At 36.8% G+C, this 20592-nt stretch overlaps 1 protein-coding gene across 3 annotated transcripts in view; it reads right to left on the reverse strand.

The window, feature by feature from the left end:
* Positions 1–8608: 8608 nt before the first annotated feature.
* The window catches only part of LOC115209133 (kelch-like protein diablo), a 48540-nt gene continuing 36556 nt past the window's right edge, over positions 8609–20592 (reverse strand). For all 3 annotated transcript variants that reach the window (XM_029777279.2, XM_029777280.2, XM_029777282.2), the window contains 3 exons: positions 18813–18913; positions 16297–16434; positions 8609–14116 (listed from right to left, as the gene is read on the reverse strand). In XM_029777279.2, the coding sequence (XP_029633139.1) occupies positions 13923–14116; positions 16297–16434; positions 18813–18913 (433 nt within the window). In that variant the 3' untranslated portion in view covers positions 8609–13922. The remainder of the gene's footprint in view (positions 14117–16296; positions 16435–18812; positions 18914–20592) is intronic.

Raw genomic sequence — 20592 nt, forward strand, 5'->3', positions numbered from 1 at the left:
CCCCCCCCCTACACACACACACATCGCCATCTTACATAAATCTATGAATAGCGTTCGCATTATTACACCCACACACATACAGGCGCATATACGCACGCGTGCGCATACACAGACACACACACACAGACACACACACACAGACAATCACACACACACACAGACACACACACACACATTGCGTGACTATTCGAAGGCAAAGGAAGCGATCAATGTAGACAAGAAAATAGAAATTGTGACGACTGTCTTCCAAGAAGTTGAGGCAAAATGCTTGTCACGGAAATAGGAAATATGTCATTTCATGTAGCTTGTCAATCATAGGGCGAGAAATACGAAGAAATAGAAAATAATCGAAAGTTTTGGCATTATGTCTGCAAGAATTTCTAAATATTCAGAGAGAATTAAAACCTGTTTAAAGAACGAAGTTACCTCCCTTACCATGCATTATGTCCCTTGCAGCTATTATTTAAAAAAAAGCAAAAAACAGAAACTACCAAATTCTTTACCAAAAACACGTGAAAACAAAAATAAGTACATCAGCGATTTCATGCGTTACTAATAAACACTCATAACTATAAATATTCATTATCAGAGATCTTTTTTGACATTAGCAATTGTTGGCTAATCCTTCATCAAATCCTTGTCTCTTTCGTAGGGCAAGGGGCTAACAATTCTACCATAGAAATAGAACCTTGTATTACTGTAATTGGATCTTTTCTGTTGCTGTCACAGTTTTTCAAATCTTAAAATTTAGTAAAAATTTTCAAATTCGTGTGCATCTGATCTTGTTATTCATTCGCTCGAGAAAAATTTCAGAAAAATGTTACAGAAGTTTAAAGTTTCATTGTTTTTATCCAGTCAGAAAACGAGATTTGGAAGTTGGCAATATAAAAAGGGAAGATCCTCAATGAATCTTTTGTGTGTGTGTGTGTGTGTGTGAAAAATTACAAATAAAAAATTACATTATACAAATGTAGTTCAGCTCATATAAACAACTAATGCATTTTTTGTAGCAAAAATTCAAACAGGAAAGTTTGAGATACCCTAGGGTTAGAGTCAGGGTTTGAGTCAAAGATTAGAGTTGAGATTTAGAGTTAGAATTAGGGTTTAGTTTGGCGTTTAGGGTCGAATAGTGGGTGACCTGTAGTTAATCAATTAGTAACATATTTTCAGTGAACAATTTTCGAAAATTTTTCTGGAAAAGTGAATAACAAAATTAGACTCGGTGAGAAAAATGACAATAATGTAACAAGTTTGAAAATTTTCACTTAATTCTAAAGTGTCCAAAAATGTGATAGCAACTGAAAAGACTCACCAGTTTTCCTGTCTGATAAAATAAATAAGGCAAAACAAACATTCAAACAAGCATGTAAACAATTTAAAAAGGAAATATCCTCAATGAAATGTTTTTTGCAAAAAATTACAAAAAATAAACACTTAGCGGTTCGGCAAAAGAGACCGATAGAATAAGTACTGGGCTTACAAAAGAATAAGTTCCGGGGTCGAGTTGCTCGACTAAAGGCGGTGCTCCAGCATGGCCGCAGTCAAATGACTGAAACAAGTAAAAGAGTAAAAGAGTAATTCATTATACTTCAGTAATAGTTCAGTTCATATAAATAATCAATATATTATATTTAGCTAAGACTAAAGTCCAGACTTTAGGTACTATAGAGGGCCATTGTGTTCGCCGGAATTCTCAGTTGTTTCGTTGCCGGGTGATGTGCAAGCTGTGATTCTTCGACGCGGTTGATGAAGCTGGTTCAAGGGAAGGCCGCAATTCGTTGACGGGGTCACCAAATGTAGTGGTTAAGTGTGTATGTAAATGAATACGTAAACCGATTCATGATTGAAAGGAATTTATTTACAGGGTTTGATTTCTTATTGGTACACTACATACAAAATGTAGGCAACTGCTACGAGTTGCTAGAAATACAGAGTACATATTAGGAATGAATATGTTTGTGTGTGTGCGTGTGTTCGTGTTTCATTCGAAACAGTAGTCTATCGGCACTTCGAACATTTCTCTCTGCCTCTGCGGTCTGCCAATAACTTGGTCGTAGATAGATCTATCTCGTCTGTCTGCTCCCGTCTGTCTGTCTCCTCTCCTGTTTCACCTGGTTTTATAATATTTGTGGCAGCTAGAAAGACAGACATACTGCAGCAGAGTTTGTACCTAAATAGGTCAGCCCTGTCCAGTTGAACTTCGCCTGACATGATGAGGTCGCAGGTCAAAGGGAGATGATCGATCAATTTTTGACAGGACAAAGAAAACCTTTTTTCGCGCCTGCTGATCGTCGTGGTTTGGACGACCGAGAATTCTTGGATTCGGTTTCAAATCTAGGCTTGGAGAAGGAAGTGTTAATTCTTACACCTTGAACCAAACCTTTTTTAAGTAATTTGCTGTGTGGTTTCGTTTGGTGAAAAAAAGGAAAATGAATTGAAATTGATCTTTTCTGGTGATGTCACAGTTTTCAATTTTTAAAGTTTTGTTCTAATTGTTAATAGCTTAAAAGCTATTTGAAGTAGTTTGGGTAATTTTGGGTAAAAGTTTGAAAATTTTGGGTAATTTTAGCCAATTGAAAGCCACAGATACATTGATGCCTGTTTCCAAACTAACAAGCCAAGTTGTTTGCTTAAAACTGCTACAACCACTATGTGTAATTTCTTTACCTGTTTCTTTTGCGATCGGGTAACAGGCACGCGTTTCCTGGTTGACATCAGAGCGGAAGTCAGCATCATCCCTGTCTCCAACACTTCTGGAAAAAGAAAAGAGACACCAGTCTGTCTTCAGGCAGTCAACCATTCACCCATCCCAACCTACGGTGAACAGTCCCTAACACTGAACTTAGGACTACGCCGCACCTTTTAGTGGGCATTCGTCGTCGCTAAACTGCCGACCCCTATCTTAGGAACCGATTTCCTGCATCATTTCGGTCTCCTGGTGGACATTAAGAACAGACGACTTGTCGACAGCACCACCAACTATATTGCTTACAACAACGACTCGTCACAGTTCTATCCTGAAGGAATATCTGGACGTCGCTCGACCAGTATTCCACAACCAGCCGATCAAGCATGACGTTACCCACCACATCAAAACCAGCGGTCCACCTGTTGCTGCAAGACCCAGAAGGTTACCACCTGATCGTTTCCAGGCCGTCAAGCGGGAATTCCAGCACATGCTCGACCTCGGAATCATCCGCCCTTCCAGCAGCAACTGGTCCTCGCCGATACACTGCATCCCAAAAAATCATCGACCGATTGGCGGGTTTGCGGCGATTATCGATCGCTGAATAAAAGTACTATCAGTGATGCCTACCCGATCCCATTTCTTCAAGATTTTTCAAGCTCGCTGTATGGAGCTCGCATCTTTTCCAAAAATCGATCTTGTGCGAGCATACAACCAAATCCCAGTGGAACATGCGGACATCTCGAAGACAACAGTTACTACACCTTTCGGAATGTTTGAATTCCTGCGTATGCCTTTCAGTTTACGCAACGCGGCACAGACATTCCAAAGGTTTATCGACATGGTGACTAGAGGTTTGCCTTTCGTCTATGCCTACATAGACGACATACTCGTGGCCAGTAACTCGGACGAAGAGCATAACCAACACCTTCACCTGCTATTCGAACGCCTCCGCAAATACGGTGTCGTAATCAACCCCAGTAAGTGTTTGTTCGGAGTTGCTTCCCTTCATTTTCTCGGGCACATCGTCGATAAGGATGGAATTCGTCCCCTTCCCAAGAAAGTCAAGGCCATCGTGGATTTTCCACCACCCACATCTCTCCGCAAATTAAGGGAATATCTCGGTCTAGCGAATTTCTATCGACGGTTCGTGCCCCACCTCGCTGAGATAGCGCAACCGCTCACGGATTTGCTACGTCAGTGAACTTGCAAAAATACGGATATTGCACTGACCGAAGAGCAACTCGCTTCTTTCGCTGCCCTGAAAAAAGCGTTATCCAACGCTACCATGTTGGTTTATCCAAAACCAGACGCCCCACGATGATTACTCCTTGATGCATCCGATTCCGGAGTTGGAGGTGTACTACAGCAGCTTGTTGACGGCATATGGCAACCGTTGTCCTTCTTTTCTAAGCGGTTAAAACCCGCGGAAACCAAATACAGCACATTCAGTCGGTAATTATTGGCGGCATACCTGACCGTTAAGCATTTCCGTCACATGCTAGAAGGTACCAATTTTGCGGTATACACCGACCACAAGCCACTCGCCGAGAGAAATCTGCCACCTCGACTTCATATCGCAGTATACGACGGATATACGCCACATCAAAGGGACGACCAACTTAGCAGCCGATGCACTTTCACGCACGCAGATCAATGCTATCCACACCACGGCTACAATTGATCTGGCACGTATAGCAGCTGACCAGGAGAATGACGAAGAACTTCTAAAGCTCCGGAATTCGTCATTTCTGAAATTTCAGCATGTTCCGCTACCATCGTCCACAGCCCATATTTGGTGTGATATCTCCACTGGTCACCAACGCCCTTATGTACCACAGAAACATCGTCGAGAAGTTTTCTCCGCTCTGCATTCTCTGTCACATCCTGGTATTCGCTCCACTCAAAAGCTGATATCGACCCGTTTTGTGTGGACCAGTATCAACAAGTATATCAGAGAATGGACCAAGTGCTGTGTCGCGTGCCAAAAAGCGAAAATCCACCGGCACAATCGGTTCATTTTTGCAACCCGACGCACGATTTCAGCACGTTCACATTGATATCGTCGGACCCCTTCCACCTTCGCAGAATTATACACATTTGCTCACCTGCATAGACGGTTTTTCGCGATGGGCAAAAGCTGGCTCTTATCTGATACATCGGCAGAAATGGTCGCCAAAACGCTGATATCACAATGGGTTTCGCGTTTTGGCACACCCGCAACAATCACCACCGACAGAGGACGTCAGTTCGATTCCCACCTCTTCACCGAGCTGACTCGTCTCCTCGGGTGTAAACACACCCGCACTACGGCTTACTACCCTGAAGCAAATGGCATGGTTGAACGCTTTCACCGCCAACTCAAGGCATCTATAAAAGCATCTTCAGACAGTTCTCACTGGCTGGAACATCTCCCTCGGTATTAGATCCACGGTTAAGGAGGAAGTTGGATATACTCCGGCTGAACTCGTCTATGGCACAGCACTCACCTTACCTGGGCAGATGATCGAACCTGTTTCATCACAAGATTTTCTTGACCCAGCACAATATGTGCACCGATTACAGACATCCAAGTGTCCCCAAAAATCAATAAAATCCCCATTTTCACACCAAGCTACCACTGTAGCGCCCCAAAAACGTCTCCCAATCAATTTCTCACCTCAAGTTACCCCCTCCTGTAAATTTTAATTCCCTTCCAGCCCCATTTAGCTTAACATCTGATCCTTTGTATATAAAAGTTTTATTACACAACACCAAAGGGAACTATAAAGAGTAATATTGATTTCAAATTTTGACACAAGGCCAGCAATTTTAGTGGAGGGCTAAGTCAATTACATAAGCCCCAGTACTCAACTGGTACTTATTTTATCAACCCTCAGAAGAATGAAAGCCCTCAGCAGAATTTGAACTCAGAATGTAAAGACAGGCAGAAAGCCACAAAGCATTTTGCTCAGCTTGCCACTTTATATAAGGGGCACTAGTAGCAGTATTTAAATCCTTAAAAATGCTTTAGCCCGAAGGCCGCAGCCATGCTGGGACACCACCGCTGAAAGGTGACAAACAGAATCATTATTACACCAGACACAATTTTTAGTGACATTTCATTTGTTTTTACATTCTGAGTTCAACTTCCACTAAGATCAGCTTTACCTTTCATCCTTTTGGAGTGGTTGATAAATTCAGTACCAGTTGAGCACTGGGGCCAAAGTAATCAACTTACAACCACCAACCCAAAATTTGAAACCAATATTAACAGTATTTCTAGTTCTATGAATTTAGTTTAAAATATACAATTTAACCAGTAATAAGTGGTGCGTGGAAAAATAAAATTTATCAGGAAAGGAAATATAACACACTTTCCAACACAGGGAAAATCAAGGACAGAAAGGAATGGGAAAAAGCTTTTAAATAAAGAAAAAAGGTGGCTGATGGAAACTGTGTGGAAGCCTTTGACAATGCTTGTCGAGATTGAAAAGGGATATTAAAAAGATCAATTTAGCCTTTCGTCTTTTCTAAATCAATAAATGCCAGTCAAGTGCTGGAGTCAGTGTAATCCACTAACCTATACCCTCAAAATTGCTGACCTCAGGCCTAAATCAGAACTCATTATTAAAGAGTGGAAGAGTGTCAACAATTATCGCTAATATTTGGTTGGGGCTCGGTATGGAGTTGGTCGAATTGGTAGCATGCCAAGAAAAATGCTTGGCAGTATTTTGTTTGTCTTCACATTCTGAATTCAAATTCTGCTGAGTTCAACTTTGCCATTCGTCCTTTCGGGGGTCAATAAAATAAGTACCAGTTGAACACTAGGGTCAATGCAATCAACTCATTCCCCCTCCCCTGAAATTGCTAGCCTTGTACCAAAATTTGAAATCAATATTTGGTTGGGGCCAAGTATTTTTGTCCGTCTGGTGCCAAGTTATGTCTTTATGCAAAAAAAAGTAATAACTTGTTTGTTCAATAAAAGGAATGATAAAATTAGTACCAGATTGAAATAATGAGCTCAGAAAACTGTTAAAAGTGGACCACAATGGCCACGATCTCATGACAAAAATCAATTAAGGAATATATACAAGACCACAAGTATGGGGGGGGGAGGATACACATGATTAAATCAATTTCTGCTGAAGGATAAAACACAAGGCCAACTCCAATAGGATTTCAACTCAGAGCACTAAAGTGAACATAGCAACTGCTCTAGCAATACTGCCACCAGAAATTATGAAATAAAGGTGCCAACTTCAGGCTAAACAAGGGTTTTCTACTTTCAGTATTCCTTTCTGGACTATCCCTCAAGAGTTTTGTTTAAATAACCAAATTTTGTTTGCTAAACAAGATAGTTGCATAATTTATACATAAGAAAAATTATAAATTTTAACCATCCTAATGATAGGTAATCTGTGTTCAGAACCATATTTGAAGAAAGATTATGTCATGAGTGGATTTGAACCCAACACTTTAATTAAATAGCATTCATAAGGCTTACCTGAAAGCTGTACATACAAACACTACTTAAATATACAAATAATTGGACTAAGGTACTATTATGTTTGTATGTTGCCAGAGACAAAGTAATACTGATGATATGAGCTATATTTTCTCTTTTCTTTTAGACTGTTTTCCATCATTGGACAGCAACCGTACCAGGGAACCACCTTAAAGTGCTTAAAAAAAATAAATAAAAAAAAAGAGCCTTAATATGCAAGTCAGATATTTATACTATCAGTCTCTTTTACCCAATTGCTAAGTTGCAGGGATGCAAACAAACCCACACCAGTTATCAAGCAATGGAGATAAGCACAGACACATATGTGTATATGGGCTTCCATACAATTTCCATCAACCAAATATTCACAAGACATTAAGTACCAGTTGAGCACTGGGGCCAAAGTAATCAACTTACAACCACCAACCCAAAATTTGAAACCAATATTAACAGTATTTCTAGTTCTATGAATTTAGTTTAAAATATACAACTTAACCAGTAATAAGTGGTGCGTGGATGATCAAAGACACTTGCCCATGATATCATACTGTGGGACTGAACTTGAAACTACAGCATTGCAAAGCAAATTTCTTAACCACATATACTTGTGCAAACACCTACTTTACCAGCTTCAGCAGAAACCTACTTTGATCTAATCCTTGCATGTATGGAATACTGTTGTTACTGCAACATACACTAACATTCTAGATGAGATAAAAAAATTTTTTAATTAAAATTTTTTTTTTTAAATGCTGTTTGGTAGATTAAGAAGGATGCCTCTTCTATAACATCTGGTCTTCTGTAGTGGTTGGTAGTGTACTTTTTCCCCCATTAGCCAAATCAAACATTTCACTGTCTTCTCCCAGGGATGCAAACCTCTAGAATTCCTAACCCACCAGCATTCAGATTGTCAAATGTAATACTTCTTTATTCACATTGTTTTCAATTAATCATTATCTCGTTGCTATGAGACTTCAATGATGTGATTTAATTTTTAGAATGAAATTGTAAGGTAACCAGTTTGAACATAAAACAAGTAGGGTATTTCAGCCAGATATAGCAAGTTTAAATGCTAAAGGGTTAAGCTACAAGTTTTCTCACCATCTGAAAGATACTGCAAAACATCAGGGATACTGTCCCCTCATGCTTCAACCAAACACAAGTACATTAAAAAAAAATATATATACACAAGTCATCTGACAAGCAATTACAGTTATACAATTGGGGTAGATGACCAAATAAGGCACTGGTAGTATTTTCGAAATAAAATTTATTTTTTATTCATTAAAACAAATGTACTAAAAGAAATTCTAGACTTGTAAAGCTTGCAAGTTTGCCTTTTAATAAATTAAACTGCTTTCCAAGATATCTAATTTGTAAACAAAGTAATTTTTGGAAATTCATCTTTAAATAAATAAAAAAAAAAAAAACTAAAATCATGCTTACTCATCTTTTATTAAAATTTACAAAAGAAAAAAAAATCAAATTCCAGCACAGATGATATAAAATATGTTAATTTAATATGTTTACAAATATATAATTATATACACGAGATACAAAAGTAAATAAGCAAAATTGTTGACACAATCTTGTAGATACATGACAAAACTGGTTCAAATATACAAATAAGTGAAAAATAAAGGGTCTCCTTTGTGTAAGACTTAATATTGGTCCATTTAATAGAGAGAAGGCAGGACAAGACTGGCAAGTGTAACCTAAAGGAAATCATCAAGGTCAATGGAGGGATGAACGAAAGATGAAAGCAGATGCCCAGAACCAGCTCAAAATGACATAAAATATGAAAATGAAGACTTTCTGGTTTGAAAAACATAGCCATTATTTTTCAGTGAAGTAAGAATCAACTAATATTGAAAGTGAAAGAAGGGAAAATAAGTATCGTTGTATTAAATATCAATTTTTTTTAAATATCTAACTAGACATTGAAGAAATGATGTAAATCTAAAGCAAAATTCAGTAACACTACAACTTTAAACCAAATATATCAGATATTAAAGGGAAGGGTGTATGTAAAACTTCCAATAAATCTCATCTTTATTGAACAAAACTACAGTTAAACTAGAAAAGCAAGTGTAATTCTACTCAAACTACAAACACTTAACTGGTTTCTACTATCAACCAACAAATACTAAATTGGGCTAAGATAGGCTAAAAAAAAATCTAAGTACAAACAACTTAAAATTCACCATAATAAAGAGGATGGAGAAATTAGCCGTGATGTAAAAAACCATCTACAGCAAAAGTATTCAACTATACTTTATTTTCATTCCAATAGGGCCACCATGGTTACAGCTATCAAAAATTCTCTTCGAACCAACTAACCGTAGTTCATCTCTATACATTACATTGATAAAGTTTATCTAGAACACACTACCAGTTATCATACTGAACATAATAACCATATACATAACAAGGTCTCATGCTTTTGCATAGCTTGGATAATAATGCCACTGAGATTATCCATTAACTTTTGAGTGGCTCGTGGAAGGATTTTATATCATGAATGAGGTAATAGTATCATCTGTTGCTCACAAGACCAAATTGTCCCTCTTCATAATACCTATTCACAGCTCAATGGATTGGACCAATAAGTATTAGGTGCATTTATGTAGCAGCATAACGATGCACTAATGAAAGAAAAACAAAATTTCAACCTGTTATCCTAACAATTCAGTTGGTAGTGTTCGTATCACACACAACATCAAGATCACTACATTTCCTCAACTTCCATGAAAGCTTGATAATTCTATCTCATCTCCATGAAGCATAACAGCATGTATTGCAAACATTCACCGGGTAAAGGATGAGGGATGGGCAAGCTTATCATCGTAACACTACCAACATTAAAATTTTAACAAAATCAAATTTGGGAAATATTAACAGAAAAAAATAAACATTCTTTAAGATTCATGTTATCAACAATGGTACATAAAAGGTAAATGATAAAACCAGGTGGGTTTAAACTAGTCTCAAATTTTCACTTATGAAAACTGCTTTTTGAAAATTTTGAATAAACCTCTAAACCTTAAAAAGCTGTGCTGTTTCAAAAAATGAACAAAGACAACAGAAGGGGAAAAAGGGAACTCTTTGGTCTTATTGAGGATGATCTCTAATACAGGGAGCATGATAAAATCCACCCCAGTCTAAGTTGTCAAATGGTTGGTGATAAGGGCACCAGACATAAAACAAATGCCAAAAACAACATAGAAAACTAGCTGTTGTATATGCCTGATGATGGAGGACTGCAATGGATGGTGTAACATTGTGAGATCTGCCTATTTCATGCCAGCGTGGAGAAACAAATATAAAATGATGATACGGGGTGGGGGGGGGGTGACTGCTCTATTTATAAAGAATGTGGGATAGAGAAAAACGGACATTTGTGCAGAATAGCAGCAACTGAAATTGTATTAAACTGAACAAATTACAAGTAACTATACTGAATGATAATGCTCAACAGATCACATGGAAAAATAACAGATTAGATGTAGATCACAAGAAACATCTCAACAGCTGGCATAAGTCACAAAAAAACATCTTATTAAAGCTCATGAGAAAGATCTTAAGTGGAAAAAAAAAATCCCTTCAATTTTAATACCATGTCATTTATTTCAATAGATAAAATATCACAACTGATAAAATGATTAGAAATGACAACAAAATCTTGACATTTTTCTAAACTTCAAGTAGCAACTTGGGTGACTTGGTTGGAACAGGTGAGAATTAGGTGAGGCGAGAACATTGAACAAGATCAATAATTTGCACTGCAACAATGTGAAGGTGGCAGCCAGTCAAAAACAGATATTAGATGTAACATATCTTTAGTATAAATTCAATAGAAAAACAGCTGAAGGAAGAGGTAGAGGCTATATACAAATGGTGCTGAATTAAAACAAAAGATATCTTAGAACTTGCTGGTTGTCAACTTGCCATTAACCCCAAAAGTAATTCTAGATAAAAATTTTTTTTAAAACTGTATTCCTACATGGTCAGTATATATTGATTGATAGAAAGGTTAGGTTTTAATAAATAACATTTTTTTCTCCTTTTACATATGAGTGAAGATAATTCCCATATGAATCCATTCTGAGGTTGGTGCAGATAATATGGAACTTATATAAGTGTATTGAAGGAATATGTTGAGAGAATTTCACAGCAGTGGTCAGTTTTGGAAATGAGGTGCAATGTGGCATGATGCTTAGAGAAAGAAACTTATTACAGGTGACAGACAAGAAGCAAATAGGTGGGTGTAATAGATAAGTTTAGGTAGAAGAGGTGCATGTTCAATCAAACAGTGCTCATAACAATAAAAGACATACAGTGAGCACAGAACAACAATGCTACAGCAATTAACAATGTCAATGATCTTATCCAATGCCAAATATGAGGACAGTGTAACATGGAGAGATATTTGTTAAAGCTCAGTTCAGATCTGAAAGCCTAGTTTCAGATTCTTTGATTCTTAAGATGACAAAGTAAGCTTGGGAAACATGTCAGCACATTGGAGAAAACCAAGATCAGATAAGCTGAAAAGAAGAGAAACCCATGGAAGTCCAGAGCCATCTGTGCATTAGCACAGGAGTTCAAACCACACCTGTCCAATAATGCTTTGTACCCATATTGAACTTGTCAGCTATTCAGTTACAATGAGTCCACAAACTTATGAGTGATGATATGGCCATTGTCTATATGGATAGATGAACAGTCCCAAGAAATCTATGATTAGTTCCCGATATAATCCATGAAAAGTTACTTTAACCAAGAGCTTATCTAGATACACTTCAAACATAAATATGAAATGTAATGGTTAAGAATCCTGAGGTTACAGGTGAAAACCATATATAAAAAAAAAAAAAGCAGATCAGTGGTTGTAACTTCACAGAACCTATCCTTATGGGTAACAGAGGAAGAAATTGTTTTTAGCAGACAAAAAGCCAGAGTTTTTTTTTTTTCTAGTGAGCAAGAAATAATGTTAGTCAAATCAACCCCAGTTTTTGGCAGATGTTATATTTTATCAACCCTTCAAGGATGATAGGTGAAGTCGATGCTGGCTATATTTGAACCTTACAAAAGAGAAAAGTGAGAAAAACATGTTTATAATTATTGATAATGATTTCCATTCAAATCTTTCAATCGAATCAGAGACACTTTAGACAGAAAGAGAGGCAGTTAAGTCATAACTGTTTTCAATGTAAACTGAAATAAATGAAGTGAAACCATCTAAAAAAAAAATTTTTTTAAAGGGATGACAGGGGCTAAAATGAACTGAATTGTCAAATATATGGAGAGCTTTATACTGATTGAAATTTATTAATTAGTTGGAGCAGCTTTAAGAGACTACATAGAAACTTATTGCCATATTGATTTATACCTCAGTATAAAGTAGTTAATGCTAATTGCCTCAGAAAGCCTAGTCAATAGCAGGTTCTACAACTTCACTTAAGTATTTAGATACAGAATTAGCACCTAATATACAAAGCATATACTCTAGCAACAGGGGTCAGCACTAGGAAGTGCATGGCTCAATTAGAGACCTGTCAGTGGGGCACTGTACAAGAGCTGAAGATTGGTGTTTTATGCTTCCTGTAGTCTGCCATTCCCAGTCAAAATGCATTGGGAGCTTGAGGCTCCATCATTAACCACAATGGTATACTACAAATTCATCATAGTGACCTCCACTTGAGCATGTGCACTGGGCCCTCTTTTGGTGCAGAGCCCAGTTTGAACAAATTTGGTTAACTGGTTTAAAACCGGTCCCGCTAGCAGTGACGATCTTAAGAAAAGTCCAAATTTGAAGAAATAATAGCATAGAAAAACAATAAAAAAGAATACCCCTACAGAGGACATTCTTCAGTCTATAACAAAGTTATCAATTTATTAATATGCACAATGATTTGACTGAATAAAGAATATCATCAATTAAAGTTCTTCAATTGAAATAAAATTTAGTTAACTAAGCCTAAAACATTAAAAACAGTTGCACCATTCACACACTATTTTTAAAACAACAAAATATCAGCAAAATCTACAAAAATGCTAAAACCTTACAACCTTACACTGTATTGAGAAATAAAGTGATTGGGGCTTCTATACTGACTCAGCAATATTCACCCCATAAATTTCAGTATAAAGTAAGGCTACTTTACTCTCACACTCATACAATTTGGCTGTTTCTGGTTATGTGCATATTAAACAGTGAGTTGTTACTTAAGTACAGGGTCAACTATACATAGGAATGGTTAATGAAGAGAAACCCCAGCACATTGCAGGAGCCAATTTCATCAGCTCCAGTGAGAAATAATGCAATGTTGGCCAAAGGAACATCAAAAGCAATGAAACTAAATTCTGTCATAAACTGAACCCTGTGCACAATGTCATGCACCTTCACATCCTTTAACTCATTCAGTCATTCCATAAAGCGCTCTGTTGCAACAAAACCAGTCAAATCGTATGAAACCTACTGACTCAAAGTTTGAAGAAATTTATTTAGGTATTTACTCAGATCACTTGGCAGCTTAAAAACACTAAGACAATTGCTTAGTTCATGGAGAATAAAAAATATGGCATCAAAGTGTTTTGTTCTTTATGAAAGATTGTTTACAAATAAACTAAGAAACAAACACCAAATACCAACAACCATGTTTTATGAATACAGAAAGTACAAAATAACGATGATTTGATGATTTAATCTGTTAATGAGGAGTGATAAGAGGCTTCTTTGATTCTTTGCATTTAAGTGAAATTAAGCTGATTTATAAGGTTTGCAACAACACAGCCAAAGGTACTCATAACTGTTGGTAACTCTTGACCTTCCATCCATACTTCTTGACCATTACTGTCCTCTTGTAACCAGCAAAGGCCTGCCATCCAACTCTTGTCATCTTCACCGCCCACAGTTAACACTTTACCGTCGTAGCTGACACAGCCTGGATGTAAGATAGAAAAGATCTCAAGTCAGAATTAGTTTCATCAAAAATAGAACAATAATAAAGTCATTAAGAATATTAAATAGAAGTATCTCAATTACAATTTTAACATTGGATGCAGTTATAACTATTCGTATTTCTACCATTAATTTTATACTAACTAGCACAACTGAGTAATAAAACAGACAGTATTATTAATATTTTTCAGATGAAAATTTCATAAATTTAGTAAACAACATTTTTTCTAGATTATCTAATTCTTAATCCCAGAGTATTTTTTTTTCCAGTAATACGAGAAATATTAAAGTTTATATTTTAGACATCTAGGTTAATTTTATTTTTTCCAGAAGATTTTTCTTTTTCTTTGAATATTTATGTATCCGGAAAAAATAAAAATATAATTGAGAACTGATGCAATTACCTCCCTTAGAGTATCTTAAAGAGTTACAAAACGATGCATTGGGCAGCAGAACAGACTAAAACAGTCATTACATTTAGAGTTCAAATAAGTACAGTGGATCAATTTATAACCTCACCCAAGAAAGTTGTGGCCTTGCACCTAATTTGTAGGGAATTAGTGTAGTTTTTGGTATTAAAGTAAACTTATAAAATATCTACTAAATATCTGGCCCTTTATTTCTTTGACCCCTTCCCATGCCAGCTTTATCTTTCACCACACTCCTATCTACAGACAGGAAACCAAATCAGCAAACACACGAGAGAGAGAGAGAGAGAGAGAGAGAGAGAGAGAGAGAGAGAGAGAGAGAGAGAGAGAGTTTGTAACAACCTATACTGGACAGGGCTATGTAAATGAGCGAAAGCTGACAGTCAAAATGTTTAATATACTATTTTAAATTATATGATTGCAGTAGCCTAAAACAAACATCATGAGACATGGTTTCAATAAAAATACTGTGTGAATGTGTGTAGTTTATTTTGCTAGTTTTATTTGATTACTTTGAGAGAGACCAACTTGAGGAGTGTTTAATCTTGAAGACAGCGATACAATCCCAACAGACAAGCTATTTTTAGAAAAAAGGAGATAGACATTTTTTTCTTTTTTGTATGAAGAAAATGTTAGTTTTAATACAATACGTTACTATGTCAACTTCATAACAGCAATTAGAAAATATATTATAGCCAAAGGCTGATTTCTAATACAGAATCAAATCACAATACTGAATTTTGTCAGTTTTTTTTTTTGCTTTTAAATATTTTTAGCCAAAAGGTCAGCCCCACTGACCTTTGTTAGCCTTCCCAAATTGATGAGGTCAATATTCCACATGAATTTATGTTTTGGAATGTATACAAGAAAAACATGAGTGGGAGATTAGTAGGGAATGGAGCATTCGTGCCCATAAAGACACTGAGACTAGTGAAAATTTATGTGGCTTCAATAGTTATGGGTTAATCTTAACAGAAAAGATGCTGGCAAGAAGGGAAGTACCAGCAGTGATGGGTAACCCAAGACCTATGGGACTTACTGGATGGCAACATCTAACAAAAAAATTAACTTGAATTCTAGTAGTAGTGCAGCTCATCTAAAGTTAAGCAAAGTTTCATGTGGCTCACTTTTCAAAATAGGTTGCTCATGCCTAGGTCGCAATTCCAGGAAGGAAGACTTGAAAAAGTGCTTAATCAGGGTTCTGATAGGTCAGATATAATGGTAATAATCACTACTATAGGCACAAGGTCTAAAATTTGGAGAAAGTGAGTTAATTACATCAACTCCATTACTCAACTGGTAATTATTTAATCAACCCCAAAAGATGAAAGGCAAAGTTGACCATGACAAAATTTGAACAGATACAGTGATAATGTTAGTAAGAAATGGAATGGCATCGACTGAAAGATGCACACACCTAAATAGTTCAGAGGAACAGCAGCAGAAGTTGGAAAATCAGTAAAAGAGACAAAGAAGAAACGGTGTGTGTGTGTGTGAGCCAGCAGCTGGTGTGTGAAGAAATAGTATGTAAGTAGAAGAAACTGCATGTGTATCTGATTAGTTGTAGTTTGTCAAGTGAAAACAAAAGCAGTTTGGAGTAGTTTAATATATGAACGATTGTTAATCAGGTGATTAGCATGTTCTTGGAAATGGTCTAGAATGTGTGTGTGTGTATGCTTGCATAACATCATTGCCTTAGATACATAAGTTGTTTAAAGGCTCAATTTACACATACCAGCTCCACATAATGCATTTGGTAATTCAGGCCCCATTGACCACGATTCTGTCTCTGGATCAAAGATTTCCACAGAACTAACACAGTGTTCTGGAATGAATTCCCTTCGCCACTTTTCGCTAACAGCAGCATTGCCTCCTGAAGATAAACAAATTGAATCCAATTGTTAATACAAGTCAAATTATGAATTATATAAAATGACAATGATCAAACTTGTCAACCTCTTTGGTATGGATGGAATGCTTCTAGAAATTCAAGTATTTGTAGTTATCTGAGTCAGTGCTGATTTAGCAGGCCTAATTTTTTTTTTAAAGCAAACCTAAACAATCTAGTCTTTCATTCAAGTTTACTGTATCATTATTCAATGATACGGTATTATTCAATGTTTTATTTGAAAAACAGTAGGATACAAGTCAAAAGAGTTTTGGCAACTATTTCTAGCAGACCAAGTGTTTATAGAAATTGAGGGAGAATGTTTAGTAGCTGAAGGTATTAACTGCTGTTTAACTAATCTGTATTTGTACCAAAAAGGTCATGCAGGTACTAAATTAGACGTTTAACTCTAGGTATGGTAAGATCTCATCTCATCTTTTACTTGTTTCAGTAATTTGACTGTGGCTGTGCTGGGGCACTGCCTTGAAAGGTTTTAGTTGAACAATTTGACACCAGGACATTTTTTTAAAGCCTGGTACTTATTCTATTGGTCTCTTTTGCTGATCTAACACTGGTTGTCAAGTAGTGAGAGTAGGGACAGAAACAAAGACCCACACCCACACACACAGAGGCTTCTTTCAGATTCCATCTACCAAACTCACTCACAAGGCTTTGGTTGGTCAGAGGATATAGAAAACCCTTCCTGAACCAGGAAGTAAGCTTCTTACTACACAGCCATGCCTGGGACAATATGAATAAACAGAGGTGAATTGTATAGGAGTGTTAGTGTTTTACCACGCAGAGGTAAAAAAATAGGACCAGTAAAGAAAAATCCATCAAATTTGACCACCCAATTTACCAGACAAATTTTCCCATAAACCTTTCTTTGAAATAGAAAAATATATATTTAACCCAGCCATATCTAGCCAAAACATTTTACCAGTTTTATGTTAAAAACTGGCTAGATCTAGCCTCTCACACCTACTCTATAATGTAAGTCTAAAAATAATCGCATCTTTGAAATCTTGAAGCTACAAAATAATGCAGGATTAATTCAAAACAATGTGTGAATAACTAAACATTGCATTTGATAGAGTAATCTGAATGCTAAAGGGTTAAATTCTAACTTGCTGGACAGCAAAGCTTTGGATGTGACACAACTAGAATATGTAAAGCAAAGACAGAACTGAATTCAGTTTAACACACATCTATAATGATTACAATCTGCCACACACACACTATCATTTCAAATAGCAATGGTCTCTTGATCTTTTTTAGCTCCAATTTAGCACTAATCTATAATCTTATTTTTCAAGATTATCCAGTCTAACAATTTTTGTTTTTTTTCCAAAGATGACAGTGTACTTTGAGGGAGATTTGGCTGCTACTCCTAGCAGAACAAACAACCACATACAAGTTCCCTCATAGGCTTTTCATAAGTGAAAAAAACGGTTTCAAATTTTGGCACAAGGCCAACAGTTTGAGGGGAGGAGGCTAGTCAGTGATAATGAGCACAGTATTTGATTGGTTCGCATTCTATCAACTCTCAAAGATAGACAAACATGAAATACAGGGAAAAAATGAAGCAGACAAAACCCCAGGATTGAGATGCCAGCAAAAATTTCTCAAAATGCTAAAAAAAATTTTGTTATGAATTAACTGCTAAGACCAAGAAATTATCAAACAGGCACAGACATAGCTGTACGACAGGAAGCTTGCTTCCCCACCATATGGGTTGGGGTTCAATCCCACTGTGTGGCACCATGGACAAGTGTCTTCTATAGCCTTGAGCCAACCAAAGTCCTGTAGATGGATTTAGTAGACAGAAACTGAAAGAAGGCCAACAAATGCATGTCAGTGTTTGTTCCCCCTCCCCTACTGCTTGACAAGTGGTGCTAGTGTGTTTATGTCCCAGAGACTGATAGAATAAGTACTAGACTTTAAAAAGAGAAATAGTACTGGGATCAACACATTCAACTAAAATTTTTCAAGGAAGTCCTTCAGTATGTCCACAGTCTAATGACTGAAACAAGTAAAAGATATTAGACACTTTAAGCACTTACTGATGAATGAAAGTAAAAACAGATTTAATGACAACTCAAATGACATAACCAAGTAAGCATATCACTGGCTGAAGTAATCAGTAACAGTTACCTAATAAGTAATAACATGTGTTTCGAGTCACATCCATGACAGTTTTATTTTTGTCTGGCCAGCAAAAAGACTGATTAAATTCACTTTGCAACAATGGGGTTTCTGGTTTGATACAAATGTACAGCAGTTTGGGCAAGTCTTCTGCCATAGCCCTAGTTCAGTCAGGAGAGTAAAATTTAGTAGATGAATATTCAATGATTATAACTCACCTATAACATAGATTTTATCCTTATGTACAACACTTCCACAGAGTGCTCGTGGACTGGACATAGATGGTAGCTCTGTCCAAACATTGGATTTGGGACAATATCTGCAAGTAAATTTAGTTTAAGAGAACATAAAAAGATGTTCTTTTATCATAAGGTAGTTGAATGAGAAGAGAAAATGCTCTGACATTTTAAAGGCCCATCAAAATTTGGAAAATGGGAATTCCTTGGGGGAATAAGTAGTAATCTATGGTGGGCTGAAAAGTTCATAGGATGACTATGAAGAGGTGATGATAGAGCTATGGAATTTCATTTCCCTTATTAAAATTGCATTGTTTGTTTCCAGGTAAACTGACATTTCACTCTTCAAAGAAGACTTCAAACATAACTAGTAGCAACTTCTCTGGAAAATAGAAAAAATTCGGCATTGTGGTGTTATTAAGTACTTGTAGGAAAAATGGTTTAGCCCTCAAGGACATCCATGTTGATATGGTCGCTACATTAGGGGGTGATGCTCAACCATTATCAACAGTGCAAAAGTGGGCAGCTGAATTTAGGAGAGGAACAGATTCTTGAAGACAAGCCACAGTCTGGACATCCTGAAACAGGTACCATCAAGGAAAACATTGACCATGTTCACCACATGCTGATGGATGACAGGCAATTAACTATAAATCAAATAGCTAACGTTATTAGCATATCCTGTGAGAGCATTTAGAATATTCTGCACAAAGAACTTGGCATGATATAGGTTTCTACTTGGTGAGTGCCATGTCTTCTGATACCTGATCAAATCATGGGAAAATTTGACATTGTTTCAGGCAGATCCAGCCGGTTTTGTTGAACATTTCCTAAGCCAGGATGAGTGTTGACTTCATCACTTTGAGCCGGAGACAAAGAGACAAACCATGGAGAGTGGAAACACCTATCTTCATCCACCCCAAATAAGACCAAGGTCATTTCATCTGCAGGGAAAATGGTGGCCTCAGATTTTAGGGATGCAAAAGGCATAGGGTTCATTGAATATCTTCAAAAAGGCCACATCACCAATGGAGATTACTACGCCAACTTGCTGAGATAGTTACGAAAGTTAATCAAGACCAAACGCCCGGGAAAACTGACAAAAGAGGTTTTGTTTTGTCAGAACAATGCTCCAACACACAAGTCCTTCGCTTCAATGGCTGCTGTGTGTGACTGTGGCTTTGAACTGGTTGATCACTCTCCTAATTCTCTTGATTTGGCCCCATTTCAATATCGTCTGTTCCCCCAACATGGAAAAACACTTAGTTGGGAACCAGTATTGCAGTGATGACATATCTGCTGTTGATGACTTTTTCCAAACAGGATGAAAGTTTCTTCCACCAATGGGATTCAAGCACTTCAACACTGATGGAAGAAGTGTGTGGACTGCAAGAGGGGACTACATTGAAAAATAAACCTCATGTTCAAATTTTTTTAGACGACTTAACACTGATAAATATATTTTATAAACTATTAACTCCTTCTTTAACTTCTATTGTCTTCAAATACTGAGACTGAATTTGCAAGCATTTTCTTTACATCCTCAGGTCAGACTTGTTCAATTGAACCTATGACCAAAGATGTTCTAGGCATGACTATACAGTTTTTTTCAGATAGTGTATCTTAGATTACATTCTTTAGCATGGCCTTCGTTTTTCTGGTAGTTCCTGGCATGGAATAGGAAGACAATCTATGCTATGCTGAAGATGCAAGATCACCAGGGAAAATCTTCAGTGAAGACAAGTTCTAGCATTTGTAGCAA

Source organism: Octopus sinensis, linkage group LG3 (assembly GCF_006345805.1).
Source record: "Octopus sinensis linkage group LG3, ASM634580v1, whole genome shotgun sequence".
Lineage (NCBI taxonomy): Eukaryota > Metazoa > Mollusca > Cephalopoda > Octopoda > Octopodidae > Octopus > Octopus sinensis.